General features: G+C 51.5%; 1 protein-coding gene across 1 annotated transcript; it reads right to left on the bottom strand.

Moving 5' to 3' along the window:
• Window positions 1–5,878: 5,878 nt before the first annotated feature.
• LOC149523226 (uncharacterized) lies at window positions 5,879–9,122 on the bottom strand. The gene is made up of 2 exons (XM_089770397.1): window positions 8,856–9,122; window positions 5,879–6,208 (listed from the first exon to the last, which is right to left on the bottom strand). The coding sequence occupies exons 1-2, from the start codon at window positions 9,120–9,122 to the stop codon at window positions 5,879–5,881; spliced, it is 597 nt and encodes a 198-aa protein (XP_089626523.1).
• Between the last annotated feature and the right edge of the window lie 13,109 nt (window positions 9,123–22,231).

The following is a 22,231-nucleotide window of genomic DNA, read 5'->3' as shown; positions in this document are numbered from 1 at the left end:
GCTTCAGGCAATCCTTACGCGAACGTAGGTTGTAAGGTATTGCAGGCTGTTCCTCTACGTCTTCTTCTGGAGTCAAAATTGACTCTGCATGGTCCTGAGGTGATGATTGGTCCCCTGGGGATGGTGCCTTCTTACACTGCGAAGCCTGTATCCATGCTGCGATGCCGGATAACTTAACAGCCGTCTGGGCAGTGAGCAGCACCTGATGCAGGCCCTTCCACCGGGGTTCCATGGCGTGTTTTCGTTGGTGGTGTCGTACGTAGACCCAATCACCTGTCTCGAGAGTGTGGCAGGCATCCGAGGTGGGTTCCGTCGGCCAGGCGGCTCGAACCTGTGAATGGAAGTGACTTACAGCTTGCATTAGTCCCTTGCAGTACTGAAGGAGTGTACTGTGAGTCAAGTTCAAGTCTGAGACTGGAGTAATGGTAGCCATTGTTCACATAAACAATTTCAAAAGGACTTAATTTATGTCTTTGGGATGGTAGGGACAGTGCAGCAGGTGTGTGACATGTAACACACGATCCAGGTGCTGAACAAGTTGTTCAGTAAAACGTGTACCCCGGTCACTGGACAGAGTGGCAGGAGTTTCTTTGGCAGGCATAATATGATTTAACAAACATTTGGCAACAGACAGCGAATCAGCTTTGCGACAAGGAAAGACTTCAATCCAACCCGAAAATAAGCATACCATAACCAAAATAAATTCATATAGTTGACACACAGGCATTTGTACAAAATCAAGCTGCCAATGCAAGAACAGTGCTTGGGGCAGGCCCCAGAACCCTTGAGCTACCTTTACAGGTTTGCCAACATTGTAGCTTTGGCAAGTGGTACAGGCGGCACAGTGGTGAGCTGCAAAAGAGCTGAAATGGGGGGCCCACCATTCTGCCTTAGTTACAGCAGAGATCATACCCTCCTTTCCGACATGCGAAACGCCGTGTAGCAGGGCGGCCAGAGCTGGGTAGAGCGAAAAGGGGGCCACAAAGGCACCAATAAGGGGGCGCCAAAGGGAATCAGGGTGTAGAGAGCAACCCCGGGCGACCCAGGAGTCTTTTTCTGTTTCTGAGGCAGAGTCTTGGAGCAGGGTGACTTTAGAAAGGGACTGCGGTGGTACAGAAACAGAAAGGGAACCGAGAAACGCACCTGGGGAAGGTTCTATGGCAGCATTACCCTTAGCAACATCAGTATCTGCTGTGGAGTGACCAGGGCACTTAACAATAGCTAATGCAGATGGGAGTGCATACAGGAGAGCAGCAATGTAGGGGCCATTCTTGATAGGGGTACCAGCAGAGGTAAGGAAACCCCGAGCTTGCCAGAGGGTGCCAAAGTCATGTACAACCCCAAAAGCATATCGAGAATCAGTATAAATGCTGGCGGAGCGTCCCTCAGCCAGAAAGCAAGTGCGGGTTAGGGCAACTAGTTCAGCGACTTGTGCTGAGGTCACAGAAGGTAAAGGCGCAGCTTCTAGGGTTTCAGAGAGTGATACCACAGCGTATCCTGCGAGGAGACGACCTTGGCTATCTCTAAAGCAGGAACCGTCAGTGAATAACACAAGGTCGGAGTTAGAGAGAGGGACATCAGAAAGGTCGGGGCATGAGACGGTGACAGCAGAGACACTTGCAAGGCAGTCGTGGGGTTCACCGTCATTAGCCAGAGGAAGGAGAGTGGCAGGGTTCAACTGAGAACAGCACTTTATGGTGATATGCAAAGCCGAAAGCAGTAAAAGTGAGGCGGGCAGAGGAAAGGTGAGCTGTATTACATTGTAGCAGGAGAGTATCTATAGAGTGAGGGACCACGAGAGAAACAGGAGAGCGGAGGACAAGGGACTCAGACATTTCAATTAGGCGTGCCACGGCAGCCACAGCACGCAGACAGGGGGGTAGACCTTGGGCAACAGGATCCAAGGTGGCAGAGAAATAAGCTACTGGACGATTTTTGCCACCATGCTCCTGAGTAAGAACCCCAAGTGCACAACCAGATTGCTCGTGGCAGAAAAGGGTAAAGGCTTACAGTAGTCAGGTAACCCTAAGGTGGGGGGGGGGCAGTGAGAAGCACTAAAGAGTCAGTTTCTGAGGCAGATAATGAAGGGGAACAGAGGAGTAGATCATTTACACATTGGACCAATGTGGACCCAGAGGGGAAGACCAGGTTAACAAGGTCTTTGGCTAATGCTTGGGAAAAGTAAGACGGGCTTTCTGTGTACCCCTTGGGAAGCATACTGCTGCTCCTTGTAAGAAAAGGCAAAAAGATACTGGAACTTAGGGTGAACCGGGACAGAAAAGAAAGCAGAACACAAATCAACAACAGTAAAATGAGTTGCATCTGGCAGGATAGAAGCCAGATTGGTTGCTGGGTTAGGGATTACAGGAAAGGTGGGTACAACAATGCAGTTAATAGCTTGAAGATCCTGAACAAACCGCCATGATTTACCATCAGCTTTTCGAACTGGGAGGATAGGAGTGTTACAGGGGCTGGAATAGGGGACAATAATGCCTTGTTCCCACAGGGTGGATATGACCGGAGCTGAAACCTCTAAATCCCAAAAACCCAGTGCCACAACCCCTTCTCCGACCTTATCCCCATTCTTGGTACCCTCCCCGTTCCCAGTACTGTCTGCCCTGCCCTGAATAATGCTGTATTTGCAGAGCTATCAACTTTTGTGAGGACTGCTTCTCTTTCCTTTTAGAGTGCAGTGGCAATGCTCTGCCACTGCTTGCAATTTGTCCATGGTCTTGGCCTCCCATCCAACACTTATTTGCTTTAACATACTGCTAATAGCAGATAAGAGGCTATTAACAAACGCATGCGCCAGGGCGCCCTGTCCATTTTTACCTGGTTGCTGTACCCCAAAAACCCCCCCAAAAAAACCAAACAAACAAAAAAAACCATCAGTCAGTCTGTGTGATAGTTGCCCGGGTTTTTTTTTTTTTCTTTGTTGCTGTTTACGGGGTTATAAGTAGCTTACACAGTTGCAGGAGGTCTGCTTCAGAGGGTTCATAGGCATTGCACACTAGCAAAATTTCTCTGCAAATTTGGTAGGGTTTTCCTGGGGCTTTGGAAAACCTTTTAAAATCGAGTGGAGCTCCGTGTGGGCCAAGGGTTTATAGCTTCAAGTGGGACCGGTCTGAGTCTTCTTGGAGGACGGGGTAAAGGGAAGCGCTCGATCTGGTGGTGGGAGAGGAGGTTTCCAATAAAGCTTTTTCTTATAATTAGAATTTTTAAGGGAGGCGAGCTTCGATTCAGTTCATTTAAGATTTGCCTCGTCCCACCACTGCATGAAGCTATCTACCTCTCCTCTAGCCAATTTAGTTTTTGGGAAGGCCAAGTTTGTCTTTTAAGACGTCCACTTGGTCTTTGTTCCAAGATCCTAACAGTGGCCACTGAGTTTTGGGATCCCCCCAGAGTCAATCTAGATCATTTTTCCAGAAATTTACAGGAGTCCGGACCCTTTCTAAAATATATAAACTGAGCCAGGGTCCCTTTAGGGAACTATCCCTGCTTAGACGTCTAGTTACCCATACAGGAGGACTTCATACACCAATTACACAAGGAGGAAATTCGGGTTCGTCAGAGCGGTGCCCAGTGCAACACACAAAAGAAGCCCACAGGCTACTGCCTCAATCGCCCTTGCGTTCACTCCAAGGATTTTATCCAAGGTGCGGTGCGGCTGCGATTGTGCAGATTCCAGTCACACAGACCGCGGGGACAGGAGCCCCTTGGTCGGCCAGTCCCTGGACAGGGATGGCTCCCAGACTCACTCACACCACAGGGAAGACGGATAGACACAGAGACAAGACAGTCCTCAGTCCGGACAAAATAATTACCTGACCAGAGTCCTGATGTTAGATCCCGGGATCCCTACCAGAACAGAGCAGGAACCAACAGGTTCGATGGCGTAGACTTCGCTGTGGTTGTGCACCTTTCCGTTCTGGTGGAGGACCGCTCGGGCCAAATGCCCAGGTGCCGGCTACCACGGTCATCCTGCAAAACAGTCAGGGATCACACAGCCTCAGCGAAGACGGTTGCCATCTCAGTGGGACCTCCAAATTGTCAAAGTCAGACAGGACTCACAGATTTGGCAGACTGCTCTGTTTATTTCAGCAAAGCTTTGCTAAAATGCATGGAGAAAATGTGAGTACCATACAAGGTTCAAACCCCTTGATTTTATACAGTCAAAAGGCCAAGTTAACAAGATCAAAGGATGTGGCAAAACTTCACATTATTAGTGTGGTTAAGTATCTTCATTTCAATATTAAGCACACAGCAATCTCCTGGCTATATCTCCCTGATTATCTGGAATTGTTTCCTGTCTAACACTTAATGTTCCTTTTCCTGTTAAACTCAGGCCCAAATTGGCTAGCACCTTGATCTGCATACCTACAATCAACATTAACATACTTTTCTTCTTTCTCTTAAAAAGACAAACAGAATTCCTTCAACTTATTCAGTTATTACAGCACAATTCATCTTTTTCTTACAGTATAATTCTTTCTACTTTCACAACTTTGACCACCAGGGTCTGAAGCCCCACAGACAGGGGCCACGGATGGGGAGGGGGAGAGGCAAAGGGGGCAGTTGTCTCGGGAGCTGATGATTTAAAAGGGTCCAGGCCTCTGGGTCACTGTATCGACTATTATGGCAGCCGCCACTGCCAGAGACCCGGGCAAATGAAATCAGTCCTAGAGCTCTGTCTGGTGCAAGGTGGGTGGCGCTAAGGCCTGATTGGCCCTCGCCTTGCCCCTCCTACCTTTAGCTTTGCCCCTTTGAGGGGGTCTAGAGCCTTGCCCCTTTGAGGGGGTCTTGAGCCGACCCCCTCCCATACATTACCCAGGGCCCGACAACGTCTGTCACCAGCCCCGTTGACATGAATGTGCCCCAAATCCCTCAGACCCAGTACAGTCCCCCCTCCTTCCCCCCCCGGATCCTTAATTCTTCTCTTGTCATCTGATAGCTTCAAGCATTGTTACAGGCTGGGGACCGACTGGCTAAGCAGCAGTTCAGCAGAAAAGGACCTGGGTATTCCAGTGGATGAGAAGCCGGAGATGAGTCAACAGGCTGGCCTTGTAGCCAAGAAGGCTAATGGCATATTAGGGGGCATTAGGAGGAGCATTGCCTGAAGATCTAGAGAAGTGATTATTCCCCTTTATTCGGCTCTGGTGAGGCCACATCTGGAGTATTGTGTCCAGTTCTGGGCCCCCAACTACAGGAAGGATGGGGACGCATTGGAGGGGGTCCAGGGGAGCTTGACCAAAATGATTCGGGGTATGGAGCACATGACCTATGAGGAGAAACTGGGGGATTTGGGTTTGTTTAGCCTGCAGAAGCAAAGAGTGAGGGGGGATTTGATAGCAGCCTTCAACTTCCTGAAGGGAGGTTCCAAAGAGGATGGAGAGAGGCTGTTCTCAGTAGTGAGGGATGGCAGAACACGGAACAGTGGTCTCAGGTTACAGCGGGGGAGGTCTAGGTTGGACATTAGGAAAAACTATTTCCCTAGGAGGGTGGTGAAGCGCTGGGCTGGGTTCCCTAGGGAGGTGGTGGAATCTCCATCCCTAGAGGTTTTTAAGTCTCCGTTTGACAAAGCCCTGGCTGGGATGATTGAGTTGGGATTGGTCCTGCCTTGGGCAGGGGGCTGGACTTGATGACTCCTGAGGTCTTTTCCAACTCTAGGATTCTTTGATTCATCCGTGCGATGTCACTGGAGACGCAGGGAGGTACACTGTGGGCGAAAGCCCCGATCTTGCTTCTGGTTTTGTACAGGCGGCCGTGAAAGTAACTTTACAGTTTCTCACAGGTACTGTCCTGTTGCAGCCCAGGTCTTTGCAGTTCTTGCTGGAGCTGCGCACCAGGGCACTTTCACCTCTGTGTTCAGGATTCAGAGTTATCTCTTTTCCCAAAGATCTTCCCTGGAGCTGTTCAGAGAGAGCTTGCTCCCTCTCGCCACAGTCTCTCTTAAGGCAACCATGTTCTTCAGAGCCTCTGGCCTGACGTGGAACGGGACGGGGGACACCACAGAAGAGGCCAAATTCGCCGGGGGAAACACTCCAAGGAAATGGATGCTAAAGAGGGTCCATTCGCCAAGACTCATGTGCAGGGCCTCTTTGATTTCAGTGTTGTCACTATAGACCAGCGCGCGCCCGTTGAGATTATGGTCCCTGAGCCTCTGTTTGTACAGCGGGACGTTTTCCTCCTTCAAGCCGATTGTGTCCATCTGGAAGAGAAGTGGGAGCACCCGTTAGTGCCGTGCATCTACTGAACAGGTCGCCAAACACGTTTTTAGGAAGGGTCCGCTATAGCTCCCGAGAGGAACCTGTCTGGGCTTGCTCAGATTCTAGCAAACAAGGCGGGCCGGCCGGCTGTGGGGCCAGGTATGGTACCCTGCACACCCCACTGCCGTGTGCTTGGATTCTGCTAGGGGCACCGCTGAGCAAGTTGGCACGGCAGGGGAAATAGCATGCTCTCTGCAGGCAAAAGCTAGCAATGCAGGGACCACTGGAGGGGTGTGTTGAAATGAAGAGGGAAGGTTTCCTGACCCTGCTTGTAGGCTGGAGGGAAGCATGCAGTCAGCCTGACGGGGGTGGAGTTGGGCCTCTCGACCTAAGGCTATATCTACACTGCGGGCCTTTGCAGGCAGAGAGTATGCTAATGAAGCACACGTTAGCAACTTCTTGTGCTTCATTAGGGGTGTGTCTGGACTACATGCCTCCGTCGACGGAGGCATGTAGATTAGACAGATCGGCAGAGGGAAATGAAGCCACGATTAAAATAATCGCGGCTTCATTTAAATTTAAATGGCTGCCCTGCTCTGCCGATCAGCTGTTTGTCGGCAGATCGGGGCAGTCTGGATGTTCCCCTGTCGACAGAAAACCCTTTTGTCGACCGCCCCGGTAAACCTCATCCCACGAGGCATAACGGGGCGGTCGACAAAAGGGTTTTCTGTCGACAGGGGAACGTCCAGACTGCCCCGATCTGCCGACAAACAGCTGATCGGCAGAGCAGGGCAGCCATTTAAATTTAAATGAAGCCGCGATTATTTTAATCGCGGCTTCATTTCCCTCTGCCGATCTGTCTAATCTACATGCCTCCGTCGACGGAGGCATGTAGTCTAGACACACCCTAGCATGCTCTCTGCAGGCAAAAGCTAGCAGTGTAGACATAGCCTCAGGGTTCTTGTGTGTTATTCTGGATAAGGGGTATTACGCTGCAGGCCTCCAGCAAGAGTATTTATGTTTTTGCCTCTCTTCTCTCTGGAGTGCATAACAGACAGCTACGGGTCTCCCAGTCTTAAAACCGACCAAAGTCATTTCAGAGCGTAAAGGATGAACCCGGGGAGAGCCAGCCAATGGCTTCGGGGTTGGAGGAAAGAGCTCCAAGGAACCGAGTTGTTCCAAGAAGAAATGTTTTGTGCAAACCAAGAGTCAGGAGCAGCAGAAAGTGGGGGAACTAGCAGAGCCCGGACTGTGGCCTTGCCCCCTACATCACCCTTTCCCCCTCATCCTCACTCTGCCCATTCCCTCTCATGTGCCCCCCCTACTCCTGAGGCCTCAAACCCACACTGTGCCTTCCCCGAAAGCCCCCATCCCACACCGCCTGTTCCCCTCAACATCCTACCCCCACTAGTTCTCGCTCCTCTCCCTCCAGTTATGCACCAGTTATGTGGGACAGTTTTCTCCCAGCTCTGGGGCCCGTAGTCAGGGCTGTCCCTAGGCCCATGGGAAATATGTAGCTGCATAGGGCACCGGAAAATTTGGGCACCAAATTTTTGAGTTCCCCAATGCAGCAGCCATGTGTTCTTGTATGTCTGAGGATATGCCTCTGCCGGTTCGTCTCTGGGGACGCTGTGTCCTGTCTGCTGCAGGGCTTTTCCCTTCGCCCTCCCCCACGTGCTCCTCTCAGCTGGCAGTGTAATCCACACACCTAGTGTGTGTGGTTCACTGTCCCTTCGTGTGGCAATTGGACCTCTTACAGCCAGAGATAAGAACAAGGGAGCTCTACATCCTAAGCTGGGAGCCAGCTGCCTTCATGGCTCCAGCTGTCGAGGCCTCTAGGGGTGTGTCTAAACTACATGGCTCCATCGATGGAGCCATGTAGATGAGGCTGATCGGCAGAGGGAAATGAAGCCGCGATTTAAATAATCGCGGCTTCATTTAAATTTAAATGGCTGCCGCGCTCTGCCGACCAGCTGATGATCAGCTGTTTGTCGGCAGATCGGGGCAGTGTGGATGCTCCCGTCGACATGAAAGCCCTTTGTCAACCTCCCCCTGATGCCTCGTGGGATGAGGTTTACCGGGGAGGTCGACAAAGGGCTTTCACGTCGACGGGGAAGCGTCCAGACTGCCCCGATCTGCCGACAAACAGCTGATCATCAGCTGGTCGGCAGAGCGCGGCAGCCATTTAAATTTAAATGAAGCCACGATTATTTAAATCGCGGCTTCATTTCCCTCTGCCGATCAGCCTCATCTACATGGCTCCGTCGACGGAGCCATGTAGTTTAGACACACTCCTAGAGGGCCTAGGTTCAAATCTGCTACGGGGTTCAAATCAGCAGCAGCAGCAAGCTAGCAAACAGAGAGGATCTGCAACTCTGCTCTAGTTCCTGAGCCCTGCTTGGGGTAGGGAGGTAGAAGGAACGACCAGACCTCCAGCAGAAGCTGCATGAGGGGAAAAGGCCCAGGCAATCCTGCAGAAGGGCCCTCAATTATTCAGGGCCCCACGATTTGCAAAGATGGCTCTGCCTGTAGCCATCATCTGTGGGCAGCTGCTGTCACATGAATGACCTTCTTCTTGCGATGAAGAGGCATGGACATTCTATCGACAGCTGGCCCTGCTCGAAGGAAGGAAACCCAAGGGTGACCCACCTCTCGGCAGACATCCTCCACCGTCATACCCAGCAGAGTGCAGGTGCTGAGCTTGTCGAATTTCTTTGTCCGTTTCAGTCTGTGGCTGCCACGTTGCAGCTCCATCTGTCTTTTCAGGGATGGGTCCAAATTGACCGTGAAGGGGAGGTAGAAGAGGGCCTCCTCCACCCGAAACCTGCCGCACAGGAAAGTGTGGAACAGCTCGGGATCCTGGTCCAGTTCCAGCAGCTTTTCCATCTGGCCTTTCAGCATGTCCAGCTCTTCCATGTACTTCTCGTAGACCTCCCACAGAGACATGTCGGGGCGGAGCGGGCTTCCATGGCAGCTGCCCATTCGACTCCTCTGCTCCTCATCCTCGATGCACTGCAAGAGCCAGCTCAGACGGCACGGCCACTGGTTGGCAAGGAGCACCCATTCCACCACCTTCTTCGGACACACTTCATCCTTGGGGATGTTACTCGCCAGCAGCCTGATGGTGATGGTGACGGTGTTCACGATGTGCCGCATCTGCACCACGTTGTCTGTCATGAATTCCTTCAAGGCGTCATCCAGGAGGTAGTCGAAAGCATCTTGAATGAGGTCTTTGGCTCGGATACCTTTCCCGCAGCTGCCGGTTCCCAGCGCTGGGGTTCCAACCATGAGAGGTATCTGGCTGTCCTCTGCAACTGGATTCTGGGCATCATGGTTGGCCGAATGGTAGCGAGAGATGTTGAGGAAGTCAGAGCTGGCTTCCATCTTGCCATCCTGCCGGAAGCCGACCTCTGCCTCTAGCTGCTCCTTGCGCGCGATGATATTCCTGATCAGCCTCCGCTTGGTGTCGCAGTCCATCCGAGGGACAGAGAAGGGCAGGGTGACGATGCGGTTTAAGAACTCGTAGCCGTTGTTGGCCATACCTCTCATATACTTGGAGCTTTCCACGCAGTCGACAATGATGCTGGAGTCAACAGCCAGGATGGAGATGAAAGGGGCGTCATCGTCTGAGAGGAGGATGTTCATGGCATCAAGGACGCCCACCACCTTGTCAGGGCTGCATGTATCCAAGTGGGTGATCTCCAGCACCACCCGCAGCTTCCGCCGCTGGAAGATCTCCATGTACTGCAGGAACCCAGTGATTGTCCTGACTTCGCTTTTCACGCAGCTCATGAAGCCCAGCTGTGCGCTGAGAGCCGTCTGGTTCATCTGTCTCTCCAGCTGGCTCTTCTGGGTGACGATAATGTTTCGTACCACTGTGATAGTGAGCCGTATGGCAGCTGCTGCAGAGACGCTGACAGCCGTCACCCCAATGCCTTCCACGACAGCTATGGCGTCTCCCGAGGCATCCCCGATGGGGATCCCAAACACTAGGAGGAGACCACCCACCCCAATAGCTACCATGATCAAAAGGATCACAGCCACCCACAGCGGGAGGAAGAGGAACTTCTTGCTAACCCATTCCTGATCCCCTGGTATTTCGATGATGCTACATTTCCTGTCTATGGTCCTGTAAATGCTCATGGGTAGGAGACCAAAGTGGCTTTCGATGCCGTCGCACAGTGTGGTAATGAGGCCTGCCCAGAGCTGGTCGCAGCCCGCGTACTCCCAGGCGCTGAAATGGATGAAGACGTGTTTCACGTTCCTTCTCCACTTCTGCTGCTCCGTCACGACCGGCCGGTAGAAGATCATGAGTAACAGGAGCTTGAGTAGATCCCGGCCAGTGTTGTCACGCTGCATCTTCTGCGTCCGCTGAAATTCCTCCTGGTCTTTCTTCTTCGATTCGTTTTCCATGTTCTCTGAGATAAAAGAGGAAGATATGTTAGGTACCTGGCAGTGCCTTAAATCTCTCCTCCTGAAGGGTCTTCCAGCTTCACAATCCCTCCCTTCTGGGAAGCAATCAAGAATGGGTAGCTCTTGGCAAAGCCATCCTTAGGATTGATGGGATCCTACGCCATACTATTAAACTGGTGCCCATCTGCCCAACAGCAGCCCAGATGGATGTTGAATTTTTAGCGATGTGATTTTATAATCCTCATCCACACACTAATAAACAAACACATTTTAAACTAAGGTCCTGTCGACTCTCACAGTAAATTCAGCAAACATTTAGCAGAGGTTGGCAAATGCCTGTTAAATGGCTTCATTACCATGTCGTTGATGTTCTGCCAGTAGCTCGAGCAGACTTTGTCACTTGTAAATTAACTAGATCTTCTAGAACTTCTGCTGCTGGAGGAAGCAGAGCCACAGACCATGGATAGGAAGAGGCAGGTGGGTGGAGTGGACATGAAAACCCAGTGCTGCTCCAAATTTTCAGGTCCCCTATGCGATTGCATAATCGGCAAATGAGTACGGGTGGCTCTGGCTCTTTGGAGATAGTTGTCATCCACTAATCCCCATCCCCACAAGGTTCCTTCCCCGTCTTACGTTCCCCGGGGCAGTACTCACCCTTGATTTTGTATAAGAGCAGGTTTTTGCAATGTCCCCATGGTGCATAAAACCCAGCAGTCACTGGCGTGGGCACAGTGTACAGGGCCTTCGCTAAAGCGAGGCAGTAGATATCCTCCTTGGTCTGGAACCCTGCAACGGGGATGAGGTAAAACACGAAGATTAGCCTCACCGAGCGCATCCGCAGTGGATGCTCAACAGTGTCTCCGCTAATATTTTTCGGTTCAAGGTACTAGGTACAAGGGGAGGGAGCAAACAAATGTCCGAAACCAGACAAGTTTATTTTAGGCTATAAATATTGGGGTGCCTGGCCTTACCCCCTTTGCATGGCCGAAGGGACAACAGAGACTTACTGACTGAATTGCTCCTCGTCCTGGGGCACTCATGAGTTGGTGCACGTGTAACCGCAAATCCAGGGCACTAGATCTGTGACTACACGGCTATAAACCTGGCCAAGTGCCTCTGTCACCAGACGGTGTCTGTGGTCGGTCTTTGTGCATAACAGCGAGATCTGCAGCAGGAGCAGGCTGCGTTACCTGCACTGACCACTGATAACACCAGAGCTCCAAGAACAGAAGCACTGAGCCACGCTGCTGAGGCAACCACATCACAGCTCTTAACACTAGGAGCCCGTAAGTACTCCTGTAGACCCTGCTTTCGCTGGCATTAAGCCAAACAGCGTCCACAGAGCCCCCTGGCACTCCTGCGCCCTGCTGTGCAATGCAGAGGGAGAGATGGAGAAGAGAAAGGCCCACGTGTTCCTTTGCCCTGGCCCAGGCTAGCCTATGCCACTTCCCATGGTTCTGTGGGCCAGACTTGCAGGGCGGGGAAAAGAGATGTAGAGGTCATGGTGGGTAATCAGCAGAACATGAGCTCCCATTGTGGCGTTGGGGCTTAAAAAGCTATTGTAATTCTGGGATGTATAAACAGGAAACGCTTGAGCAGGAGTAAAGAGGCTGTCTCGCTTCTGTGATGGATGGGAGGCCCACTGTTCTTTTCTGAACATCCCAGTATTCAGTGACTAAAGGGTTAAACCTAGCTAGCTAGAAAGTGTTGGCAGGGAGCCAGGAGCACCAGTGAGAAGAAAGAGTTCAGATCTGCATTAAAAGGGAATCTGTCTGCTGTTTTTCTTTGTGAGTTTAATCCTGGAGCTGTGGAAGGGGATGAGGGGGGGGATGAATTGAACTGGGCAGGGACATCATGCCTAAAAAAAAGAATACCTGGGCCTAGAATTGGACTGGACCTTGGAAGTGTGGATACTTGAGTAGATAGAGAATGTTTATTTAGATGCGATCAGGTTATTTTTTTGTTTTGTTGTTTGGTTAAACTCCTCTGTGCTAAATCCATATCCCCTCCTCTCCCCACTATAACTTTAAACTGAATCCCAGGGATGCAATTGTCTGTGTTTTAATCTGTTCTTTTCTCAGTTGCGCTATAACTCCTAGCAGCCAAGTCAGCTTTACAAATGAATACCTTTTTGTTTTCTTAATATAATCACCTATTTTAAGGCTATGATCTGATTTTGTATCCTGGAAAGTAATAGGAGGTCTGTGTATACCTGCCTAAGACTAAGAGGACAGCTATCAGAAATTACAGTTTGTTTTCATTTTTCTTTTTTTCTTTCCAAGTGCTAAATAAAAGGGAATAATGACATCTCTGGATCTGCTGGCAATGCTCCTCCTAATGCAACCTAATATGCCATTAGCCTTCTTGGCTACAAGGGCACACTGTTGACTCATATCCAGCTTCTCATCCACTGTAACCCCCAGGTCCTTTTCTGCAGAACTACTACTTAGCTGGTTGGTCCCAGGCCTGTAACAATGCTTGGGATTCTTCTGTCCCAAGTGCAGGACTCCGCACTTGTCCTTGTTGAACCTCATCAGATTTCTTTTGGCTCTTGTGTAAAAGAGTTTGGGGTACCCTTCTGGAATACGTTCCCAAGTGACTTCTTCCTGCGTTCAAGAAGAAAAAGTTTTTTTCCACTTGGGTAGAGGCAGCAACCCTCCTAAGCTCAGGGAATCTGTGACCTTGGGGAGTTTTGAAGCAGAAGCCCATAGAGACACGGTATTTTAAGGTCTCTTTTGGGCCCACACCTTCTGCACTCCAAGTGCCAGAGTGGGGAACCGACTTAGCCTCTTTATTCGGCACTTGAACTTCTGCTGCTGGAGTTCTGTGCCCAGCTCTGGTGACCAGAATTCCAGATGGATGTTGATAAATTGGAGAGGGGTCATGTCAAGGCTGTTTCCCACTCTGGCACTCCAAGTGCAGAAGGTGGGGGCCCACAAGAGACTTTAAAATACCCTGCCACTGGAGGCTTGCGTTGGTGTTGCTGCCACCATCCAAATGCACAAACCCCTTTGAGAACCAGACAGGCGCATTTCAGAATTCCCTCCTGTGGGGTACCTTCCTTGTCCTTGACACTCCCTCCAGAGAGAGCTTGAAAACCTGTAATTTCTCCTAGAAGTATGGCTTGCTGTCTTAGGCACGTGCATACAGAACCTTCCGCCCTCTAGGATGCAGGAATCAGATCATGGTTTTAAAAATGTGACGTCTATTAACAAAACAAATACACTTGGAGAAACATTACTTAGAATCATAGAACCATAGAGCTGGAAGAGACCTCAGGAGTCATCAAGTCCAGCCCCTGCCCAAGGCAGGACCTATCCCAACTAAATCAATCCATCCAGGGCTTTGTCAAGCCAAGACTTAAAAACCGCTAGGGATGCAGATTCCACCACCTCCCTAGGGAACCCATCTCAGTGTTTCCCTACCCTCCTAGTGAAATAGTTTTTCCTAATATCCAACCTAGACCTTCCCCATTGTAACTTGAGACCATTTCTCCTTGTTCTGCCATCCGTCACTACTGTGAACAGCCTCTCTCCATCCTCTTTGGAACCTCCCTTCAGGAAGTTGAAGGCTGCTATCAAATCCCCCCTCGCTCTTCTCTTCTGCAGACTAAACAAACCCAAATCCCTCAGTCTCTCCTCATAGGTCATGCGCTCCAGCCCCCTAATCATTTTGGTCGCCCTCCGCTGGACCCTCTCCAATGCGTCCACATCCTTTCTATAGTGGGGGCCCCAGAACTGGACACAATACGCCAGATGTGGCCTCACCAGAGCCGAATGAAGGGGAATAATCACTTCTCTGGATCTGCTGGCAATGCTCCTCCTAATGCACCCTAATATGCCATTAGGTTTCTTGGCTACAAGGGCACACTGTTGACTCATATCCAGCTTCTCATCCACTGTAACCCCCAGGTCCTTTTCTGCTGAACTGCTACTTAGCCAGTCGGTCCCCAGCCTGTAACTATGCTCGGGATTCTTCCATCCCAAGTGCAGGACTCTGCACTTGTCCTTGTTGAACCTCATCAGATTTCTTTTGGCCCAATCCTCTAATCTGTCTAGGTCACTCTGGACCCTATCCCTGCCCTCCAGCATATCTACTGCCCTCCAGCGTATCTACTTGGTTGCTAGTTGTTACAAAGAAACTGAAAAAAGAAAGATTAAAACACAGAAAATCGCTTCCCTGGGATTCAGTTTGAAGAGTTCCAGGGTAAAGGGGGATAGTTACATGTGCTTAGCAAAAAGAAGTCCAACAAACTAAAAAAATAAAGAAAATAACCTAGTAGCATCTGACTAAAAATTCCCTGTTCTACTCACATCTCTCTTGTTTCAAGATTTAGTCTTTCCCTAGCCAAGAAAGTCGCTGGATTCTGCTTGCCCAGGTTCCTGGCTTAATTCACATCTTCCAGGCATGATCACACAACAGGCACATCACTGCTTCCAATTCAAAACCCCAAATTCTGTTTCCATTTTCTTTCCTGGCCTCCTGTCAACTCGCTTCCTGCTTCTCTAGCATTCCTGGAGACTTTCTAGGACCTTTTGTCTATGGTTTCAACCTTTCCAGGCAAGACAGTTAGGGTTAAGTCCCAAGACTTTCAGGCAACCGTCTGCTTTTGACACGACCTGCCTGTTTCTCTTCAGCTAACTCTTGCTTACTTTGGTTCAGGCCTCAGGCCTTACACCAGGCCCATGCTTCAGGCCCATCCTTTCTAGTACAGGATGTAGCCTGGTAACAAAGCCCTGACTGTGGTATCAGGAAACCTGGGTTCTATTCCTGCCTCTCCCACAGGTTGGAGAGGTTATTCCCTGTCTGTAAAATAAGACTAATGATACTAACCTTCCCTTTTTAGACCTACACACAGCAACTAGGGATTTTTATTAACTACTCAAATATCGGTGAGCCTGGCTCGCTAGATGAACCATCCGGTTCCTCTTGGAATCATGTTAAATGCTTGATCCCCATGACCAAAGTCTCAGATACTGGGAGAAGTGACACGGGGGAATAAAAGCTGCTGTCTGAGGTAAACTACCTGGCAGGAATCCCCTGGAATGGGAGCCATCGCTACCAGGAGCCCAGGAATAACAAGACTCCAAAAGTCCAGCTGCCAGGCAGTTTGACCATCTCCTTCAGGCCAGTGGCCCAGAATTCCAGGACATCTTTGGGCCTGGGTTTAAAAAGAGGCAGCACCGTGTGCTCAGCCCCTTTTTATCCATCCCCTTTCCCTCCATTGGCACGCAACCCTCAAATGGCCAAAGGTTTCCCTTTCCCTCCCTCCTTGGTTAAACAAGCTGGTTAAACAGCTCGAGGTGATGGAGTGATAAGCACCCACTGACAGAGTCGCTCGGGTTGCAGGGCCAGCATAAGTCCGCTTTTAAAACTGCCGGCCATAGCTGCAGCTACGGGAGGGGACTCTAGCAAGGGCCTGGAACAAGGAACAGGGCTCCACTCCTGTATGGGATTCGGGCTTCCCCCAGGCAGATGCTCTGTTGCTGCTTTCCTGTCTCTCCCTTCTCCAGGTGGAAGGGGACGGTTAGCCAGTGTTCCCTGCAAGCTGAGCTCTTGGGCGGCCAGCCAGGAGACATTCAAATGCTGCCCAGTTTGCTAGCCGGTAGCATGTGTTTCTAGTGGTGGTGCATGTGGTGTACTGGGTGTAGACATAGATCTTGTTGTTATAGTAACTGCGTTAGGTCACTGGGGGTCAGCCCAGCTGGTTTGGGTTTTTTCTAGCTAGCTCCGTGCTATGCAATAAAATGGACACTTGCAACTACTCAAGCTCTCTGTATTTCCACTGATTTCTTCCCATGCTGTGAAACTCCACGTGACGTAACAGTGCACATCCGTGCATGCCTTGGTGCACATAACAAAATGTATTCCGCACAGGAGTGGGGGAAAAAGTAGAGGCATTATTGCCGCTAGCTCCTTACTGAAACTCAGTGAAAGGCAGGGGAAATGAGAGATCAAGATCCTGAGACTGACAGTCCCCAGGAACAACGGGGAGAGGCTAAAGTCCCAGTTCAGCCTGACTGGCAGAGCAGGGAGCCAGGAGGGAGCCAGGGTCGGCAGAGTGGGACTGAGCTAAGGAGAGAGCAGGGGCCCGCACTGAGCTGGGGAGCAGGGCTGGCCTCGGGGAGGGAGAAGGGGAGGCCGGGGTCAGGATCGGGGGCAGTGCGACTGGCCTCAGGGAGGAAGGGGGTCAGAGGCAGCGTGACTGGCCTCGGGGAGGGAGAAGGGGAGGCCGGGGTCAGGATCGGGGGCAGTGCGACTGGCCTCAGGGAGGAAGGGGGGGTCAGGGGCAGCATGACTGGCCTCGGGGAGGGAGAAGGGGGGGCCAGGGTCAGGATCTGGCCCTTCCCCCCCAGAGCTGCTTCCCATCCCCTCTTCCTTCCAGCCAGTTCCTGACCCCCTGCCCCCCAGCCAGTCCCTCTTACTCCCTCCCCCCTGCCCAGGATCAAGTGTGTCCGTTTTTTGGGGGGAGGGTCTACCTCGCAACCCTACGAGTCAGACCCAGCGCAGGCACCAAGTGATGGGGACTGCCAGAATTTTGGGAACCTGAGACTGCGGGGTGGGGGTTTGTGGCCCAAAAGGGGGCTGAGAAACCTAAGACAGACAGAGTAGGGGGAGCACCAGAAGGGTGACACAGTCAGGGCGACCCTAGAACTCTGTTACAGACCAGCTGGCGGCTGCTGGAAGAGGAGGGAAAAATAGGGGGTAAGGGTCAGAGAGGAAAGGGCGTGTGCTGAGGGGAGGGGGGAAGGTCAGGAGATGAAAGGGGAAGGCACCAAGGGTCAGGGTGTAGGAGAGAGACAAATGCCCAGGGGCCAAGTGGAGACAATGAGGAAAAGGGCAGGAGGGGAGGTGTCAGTGAGGGGGGGGGGACAGGATGATGCTAGGAGAGGAGAGGGGAAGGGCTTTGGGGGCTAGAGGGGAGAAGAGGAGGTGCTGGGAAAAGGCTTGAAAGAAGGGGTGGGCATGAGGAAGGCGGAGATGGAGCAAGGCACATGTGAGGGCACAGGGGCATGAGGGGAACGGGGGCAGAGGGTGGTGAGGGAGTGGGCAAAGTGGGCAGGGGCAGTGAGGGAAGGGGGAGGCACCAAGAGGGTGCAAGGGTAAGGGAAGGTGCAGGTGCCAGGGAGTCCGGGGGGTGAAGCAGAAGGGCAGACACCTGCAGGGGAGGGACCAGCACCAGAGGAGAGAGGCAGGACAGGTGTGTAGAGGGAGGTGTTAGGAAAGGGGATGAGGAGGGGTAGCTCACATGGTCAGAGTGGGGCTACTGAAGAGTGGGCACGGGGGGGAGAGAAAGGCTGCTGGAGGGGGCAGGTCTCGGGAAGGCCGAGGGCAGTGAGAAGGGCAGGAGTCAGGACAGCAGAGGTGGGTGAGGGATTGGGGGGCAGCAGGCACCAGGGGAGCTGATGGAGGAAGGGAAGGAGACAGGGCAGCAGAGGGGACAGGTAAGTGGTTCATAAGATATTTATGAATAACTTGGGTGCCACACTGACACATCCAAACAAGCCACAAACTCAGTACTGGTGCACAACACAAAATGTATTGTGCTCATGGGAGGAAACTCTTAGAGGGAACACTTCCCCCAGCCTCCCCACCCCCCGAGTTAATGTCTCACACGTTGGGTTAATGCAATTGCAGGATCGTTGCACGGGGGGGGGTTGGTGAGGGCCAAACTAATCCCTATTGGTAAGAGGATGGTGGGAAAAGTCCTTGGGGGGGGGGGAGGTCACATGACACCTTTTATTTCTGGTCATGTGTCCATATTGCCCTGAAAGTGTTACCTCCAGAGGCGTGGCTAATGGGAGTCAGGGGGCGTGGCTAATGGGGGTCAGGGGGTGTGGCTAATGGGAGTCAGGGGGCGTGGCTAATGGGGGTCAAAGAGTACATTTAAAAACATTCTTTGGGTGCACACCCTAATGAAATGTGCTGCGCATGCCTATGGGCAGAGAGCAGATCCAGTCCTGGGAGCAGGGCTGCAGCCACAGAGTTATAGACGCCGCCCAGAGAGCAGATCCGCATGCTGGGAGCAGGCCTGCAGCTGTAACCCACACACCTGATGTGGGTCACTATCCTATGGAGTGGCACTGAGACCACTTCCAGCAAGCAATTATTACAAGGGAGCTCTTCAGCCTATGCTGAGAGGCAACTGACTTATAACTCAAGCTATAGCAGCTCCTGCCCTAAGCTCCAAAAGTCCCAGGTTCTAATCCACCTGGTGGCAGTTGCACAGCCATGGAAGCAGAGGGGCCAGGGAACCCTCTGTACAGGACTTCCCACCCCCCCACACACACACACCCTTGCTTCCTGGAATCAGCCACCTAGGTGAATAAAGCTGGAAACCCCCATGCCTATAGTTGTGCACCTTTGCTAAATAGCTACAGCCATTCTAAAGTGCCCAGATCTCACAACTAAAAAGAAGACGTCCCAATGAGCTGCTAAGCTGTGCTGCCTGCCTCGGACAAGTAGCTCCAAGAAGAGCAAGTGCTGTAACTCTGGAGCCTAATGATGGTGGTGTCCTCCAGCCATTTTCAGCTTAGTACAGCTGCCTCCCTGTGAACCAGGTGCCAGCTGGCCATGGGGTCCCATAGACCTGGCTTGTGCAGCCTAACCTGATAACCAAGCAGTCCATCCATTACTAGCCAGCCGATTACCTTGGGCACGGGAGACCATCGCACTTGTAATGCCTGGGGCCTTCACGCACTGACAGGGCTTGACTCAATCAGCCAGCTAGGGAGAAAGAAATAAACAGAAGGCAGAGGAGTCACCAAGAGATCAGAAGACCAGCACGATGCCTTATAGGCCGTTCAGCTGTGAAGAGTCACCAAGACAGGGCAGGTGATGCTAACCTGAGTTAGTCCATTAGCTGCGGCTAGGCTGGGCCACGAGAGGAGAGACAAGCAGTAAATCTGCAGCTGTCAGACCATAAGGAGGACACGGAGGTTTCCAAACCAGCTCAGAGAACAGGGCTGGGTAAGATGCAACCCACCTAACACTGTGATCTGGCCGCTTTCTGTTTAGATCCTGCTGCCCATGCCGCCAAATTCTAAGTGGGGACTCAGGCAGCAGGATCCGATTTTAAATGATTCACGGCTCATGGTTACGGCAGGGACGGGAGCCACGAGCCCTTTAAAAAGCTGTAGCAACGCTGGACAGCTGCCAGTAGTGGCAAAGCTGTGAGCTCTTTTCTGTGCTTTTAATTGAAAGCCTCAGCCACGGAGAACTCTGAGGGTAGGCTAGTCCACAACACCGCCCCTTCTGCCTCAGGCTCCGCCCCTTCTGTGGGTGGAGCCGGACTATGACCCCATACGAAAATCCATTAAGTGGCCCCCTTCTGAAAATTATCACCCACCCCTGTCACAGAATCATAGAAAAGTTCGAGTGGAAGGGACCATGATAGGTCATCTAGTCCAGTGTTTCGCAAACTTTTTTTATAATGTACCCCCTTTAACAAAAATTTGTAAGTACCCCCAGTACCTACAGTTTTCAAACACACACAATTTTTTTCTACCGTTGCAACACATTTGTTTAAACAACTGCATCGTAGCCGGGCGGGCGATGGCATTTTTGGGTGTAAAAGGTACAAAAAGAATAAAGCGCTGTCAAACTGAAAACTAAAATTCAGTTTTCTCCAAATTTCAGTTGTGTTGACGTGTCCCCCAGACATCTCTTGAGTACCTTTAAGGGGACTCGTACCACTGGTCGAGAAGCACTGATCTAGTCCACCCCTGCACCGAGACAGGACCAAGCATGTTTGTCTCACCTCTTGGCTCCTAGGACACGGCTTGAACTAACGCACTTGGAAAGACATTATCGTATATACGCCCAAAGTGCTTCGTCTCAGGGTATTACCATAAAATCTAACTGACCAAACTCCGACCTTTCATTTCCCTGTCACTTGGCCAGCCACAGCCTCACAAGCCTTCGGCATCGATCTCAAAGCCTTCGTCACGCTTTTACACAGCTGTGCTGACACGCTTGTAAGCCAGGCACACTTGTGCGACACGTCCCAAAGCACTTGCTCCAGGGCATTACATCGCACTTGCCTGCCTTTGATGGACAGGGAAAGGGAGACCTGAAAGGCCTCTCCAAGGTCACCAGTGCGAGAGTGAGCACAGAATTGAGGAGCAAGGGTCTAACACACAACTCTGTGCCTTAGTCACTAGGTGGCATTAGATTAGAACCCGGGAGTTCTTACGCCCAACCCCCTGCCCCCTCCACTAGACCATGTGTCACGTTGCTGAATTGGAGGGAAGCAGCCAAATCGCTGCTGCACCCCTAGGTGGGGGTGTTGGCCCCAGAAATTGGTGTGGGGGGAGCCATGTGGGGTGTTGAATGGGAGATTGTTGTTTGTTGATCTTATGTACGCTATTTATGTGAGTGTTTAATGTCTGTGGCTACGTCTACACTGGCCCCTTTTCCGGAAGGGGCATGTAAATTTCACCTATCGTAGTAGGGAAATCCGCGGGGGATTTAAATATCCCCCGCGGCATTTAAATAAAAATGTCCGCCGCTTTTTTCCGGCTTTTAAAAAAGCCGGAAAAGAGCGTCTACACTGGCCCCGATCCTCCGGAAAAAGCTCCCTTTTCCGGAGGCTCTTATTCCTACTTTGAAGTAGGAATAAGAGCCTCCGGAAAAGGGCGCTTTTTCCGGAGGATCGGGGCCAGTGTAGACGCTCTTTTCCGGCTTTTTTAAAAGCCGGAAAAAAGCGGCGGACATTTTTATTTAAATGCCGCGGGGGATATTTAAATCCCCCGCGGATTTCCCTACTACGATAGGTGAAATTTACATGCCCCTTCCGGAAAAGGGGCCAGTGTAGACGAGCCCTTGTGTGTGTAGGTAGGAATCTGTAATCTGTGTGGAAGCTGAATATTTCTCTGAATATGGTTAAGCATGGCTATGGACAGGCTGAGTAGCAAAGCCCTGTGGAACAATGACTCTCAATAGGCTATGGACACACCCAAAGAATGGGATGTGTCACCTGAGGGCAGCCAGCAGGAAACAGAGATTGGCCTCTGACCAGGTGACTTGCTGCATACAAGAAGAGGCCAGGAAGGAGTATAAAGAGGGCATGTGGTCGATGCCATTTGGTTCTCAGCTCAGCACTTCATCCCAGAGGCAGCACTGCAGGGATTGAAGAGCCCGGAAGACCTGGGAACCCATCCTGATCGTAGGATGTGCAATAAGGACTTTTAACCAGCAGCTGCAACGACTCTGCTAGAGCCTGCATCGAGAACTGGGAGATTCGGTGCATGTAACGTACTGTACTTTAATAACCTTACTCTCAAGCTTTTCTTTCTTGTAATAATAAACCTTTAGATATAGATTCTAAAGGATTGGCCCAGCGTGATTTGTGGGTAAGGTCCAGAGGGTAAATTGACCAGGGATCTGTGGCTGGTTTCTTGGAACCGGACAGAACTTGTTCGGGGTAGGTGGGATTGGGTGCTAGGACCCCCCACCTGTGTATGAGGCCCGGGGCCATCTGGGGCACGGATATTGCTGGGGTGTCAGAGGGGTTTTGCTCGGGAGGCTTTAGGCAGGTTGCTGAAGCGCTCTGTGAGACTGGTTTGTGGCCTGTTTGGAGAGGTCGTCAGTCAGGGGGACTGTAAAGAGCC

Source organism: Pelodiscus sinensis, chromosome 18 (assembly GCF_052426305.1).
Source record: "Pelodiscus sinensis isolate ZL-2025 chromosome 18, ASM5242630v1, whole genome shotgun sequence".
NCBI lineage: Eukaryota > Metazoa > Chordata > Testudines > Trionychidae > Pelodiscus > Pelodiscus sinensis.
The sequence above is the reverse complement of the archived record's forward strand: the minus strand, read 5'-3'. Positions and strand labels throughout refer to the sequence as shown.

What these genes read in the sequence shown, in the direction of transcription:
- LOC149523226 (XM_089770397.1), bottom strand. Translation starts at nt 9,122, where the DNA reads ATGGAAGAGCTGGACATGCTGAAAGGCCAGATGGAAAAGCTGCTGGAA. An exon ending in TGGAGGATGTCTGCCGAGAG is followed by an intron (nt 6,209 to 8,855) that starts GTGGGTCACCCT and finishes CTTCTCTTCCAG; the next exon opens with ATGGACACAATCGGCTTGAA.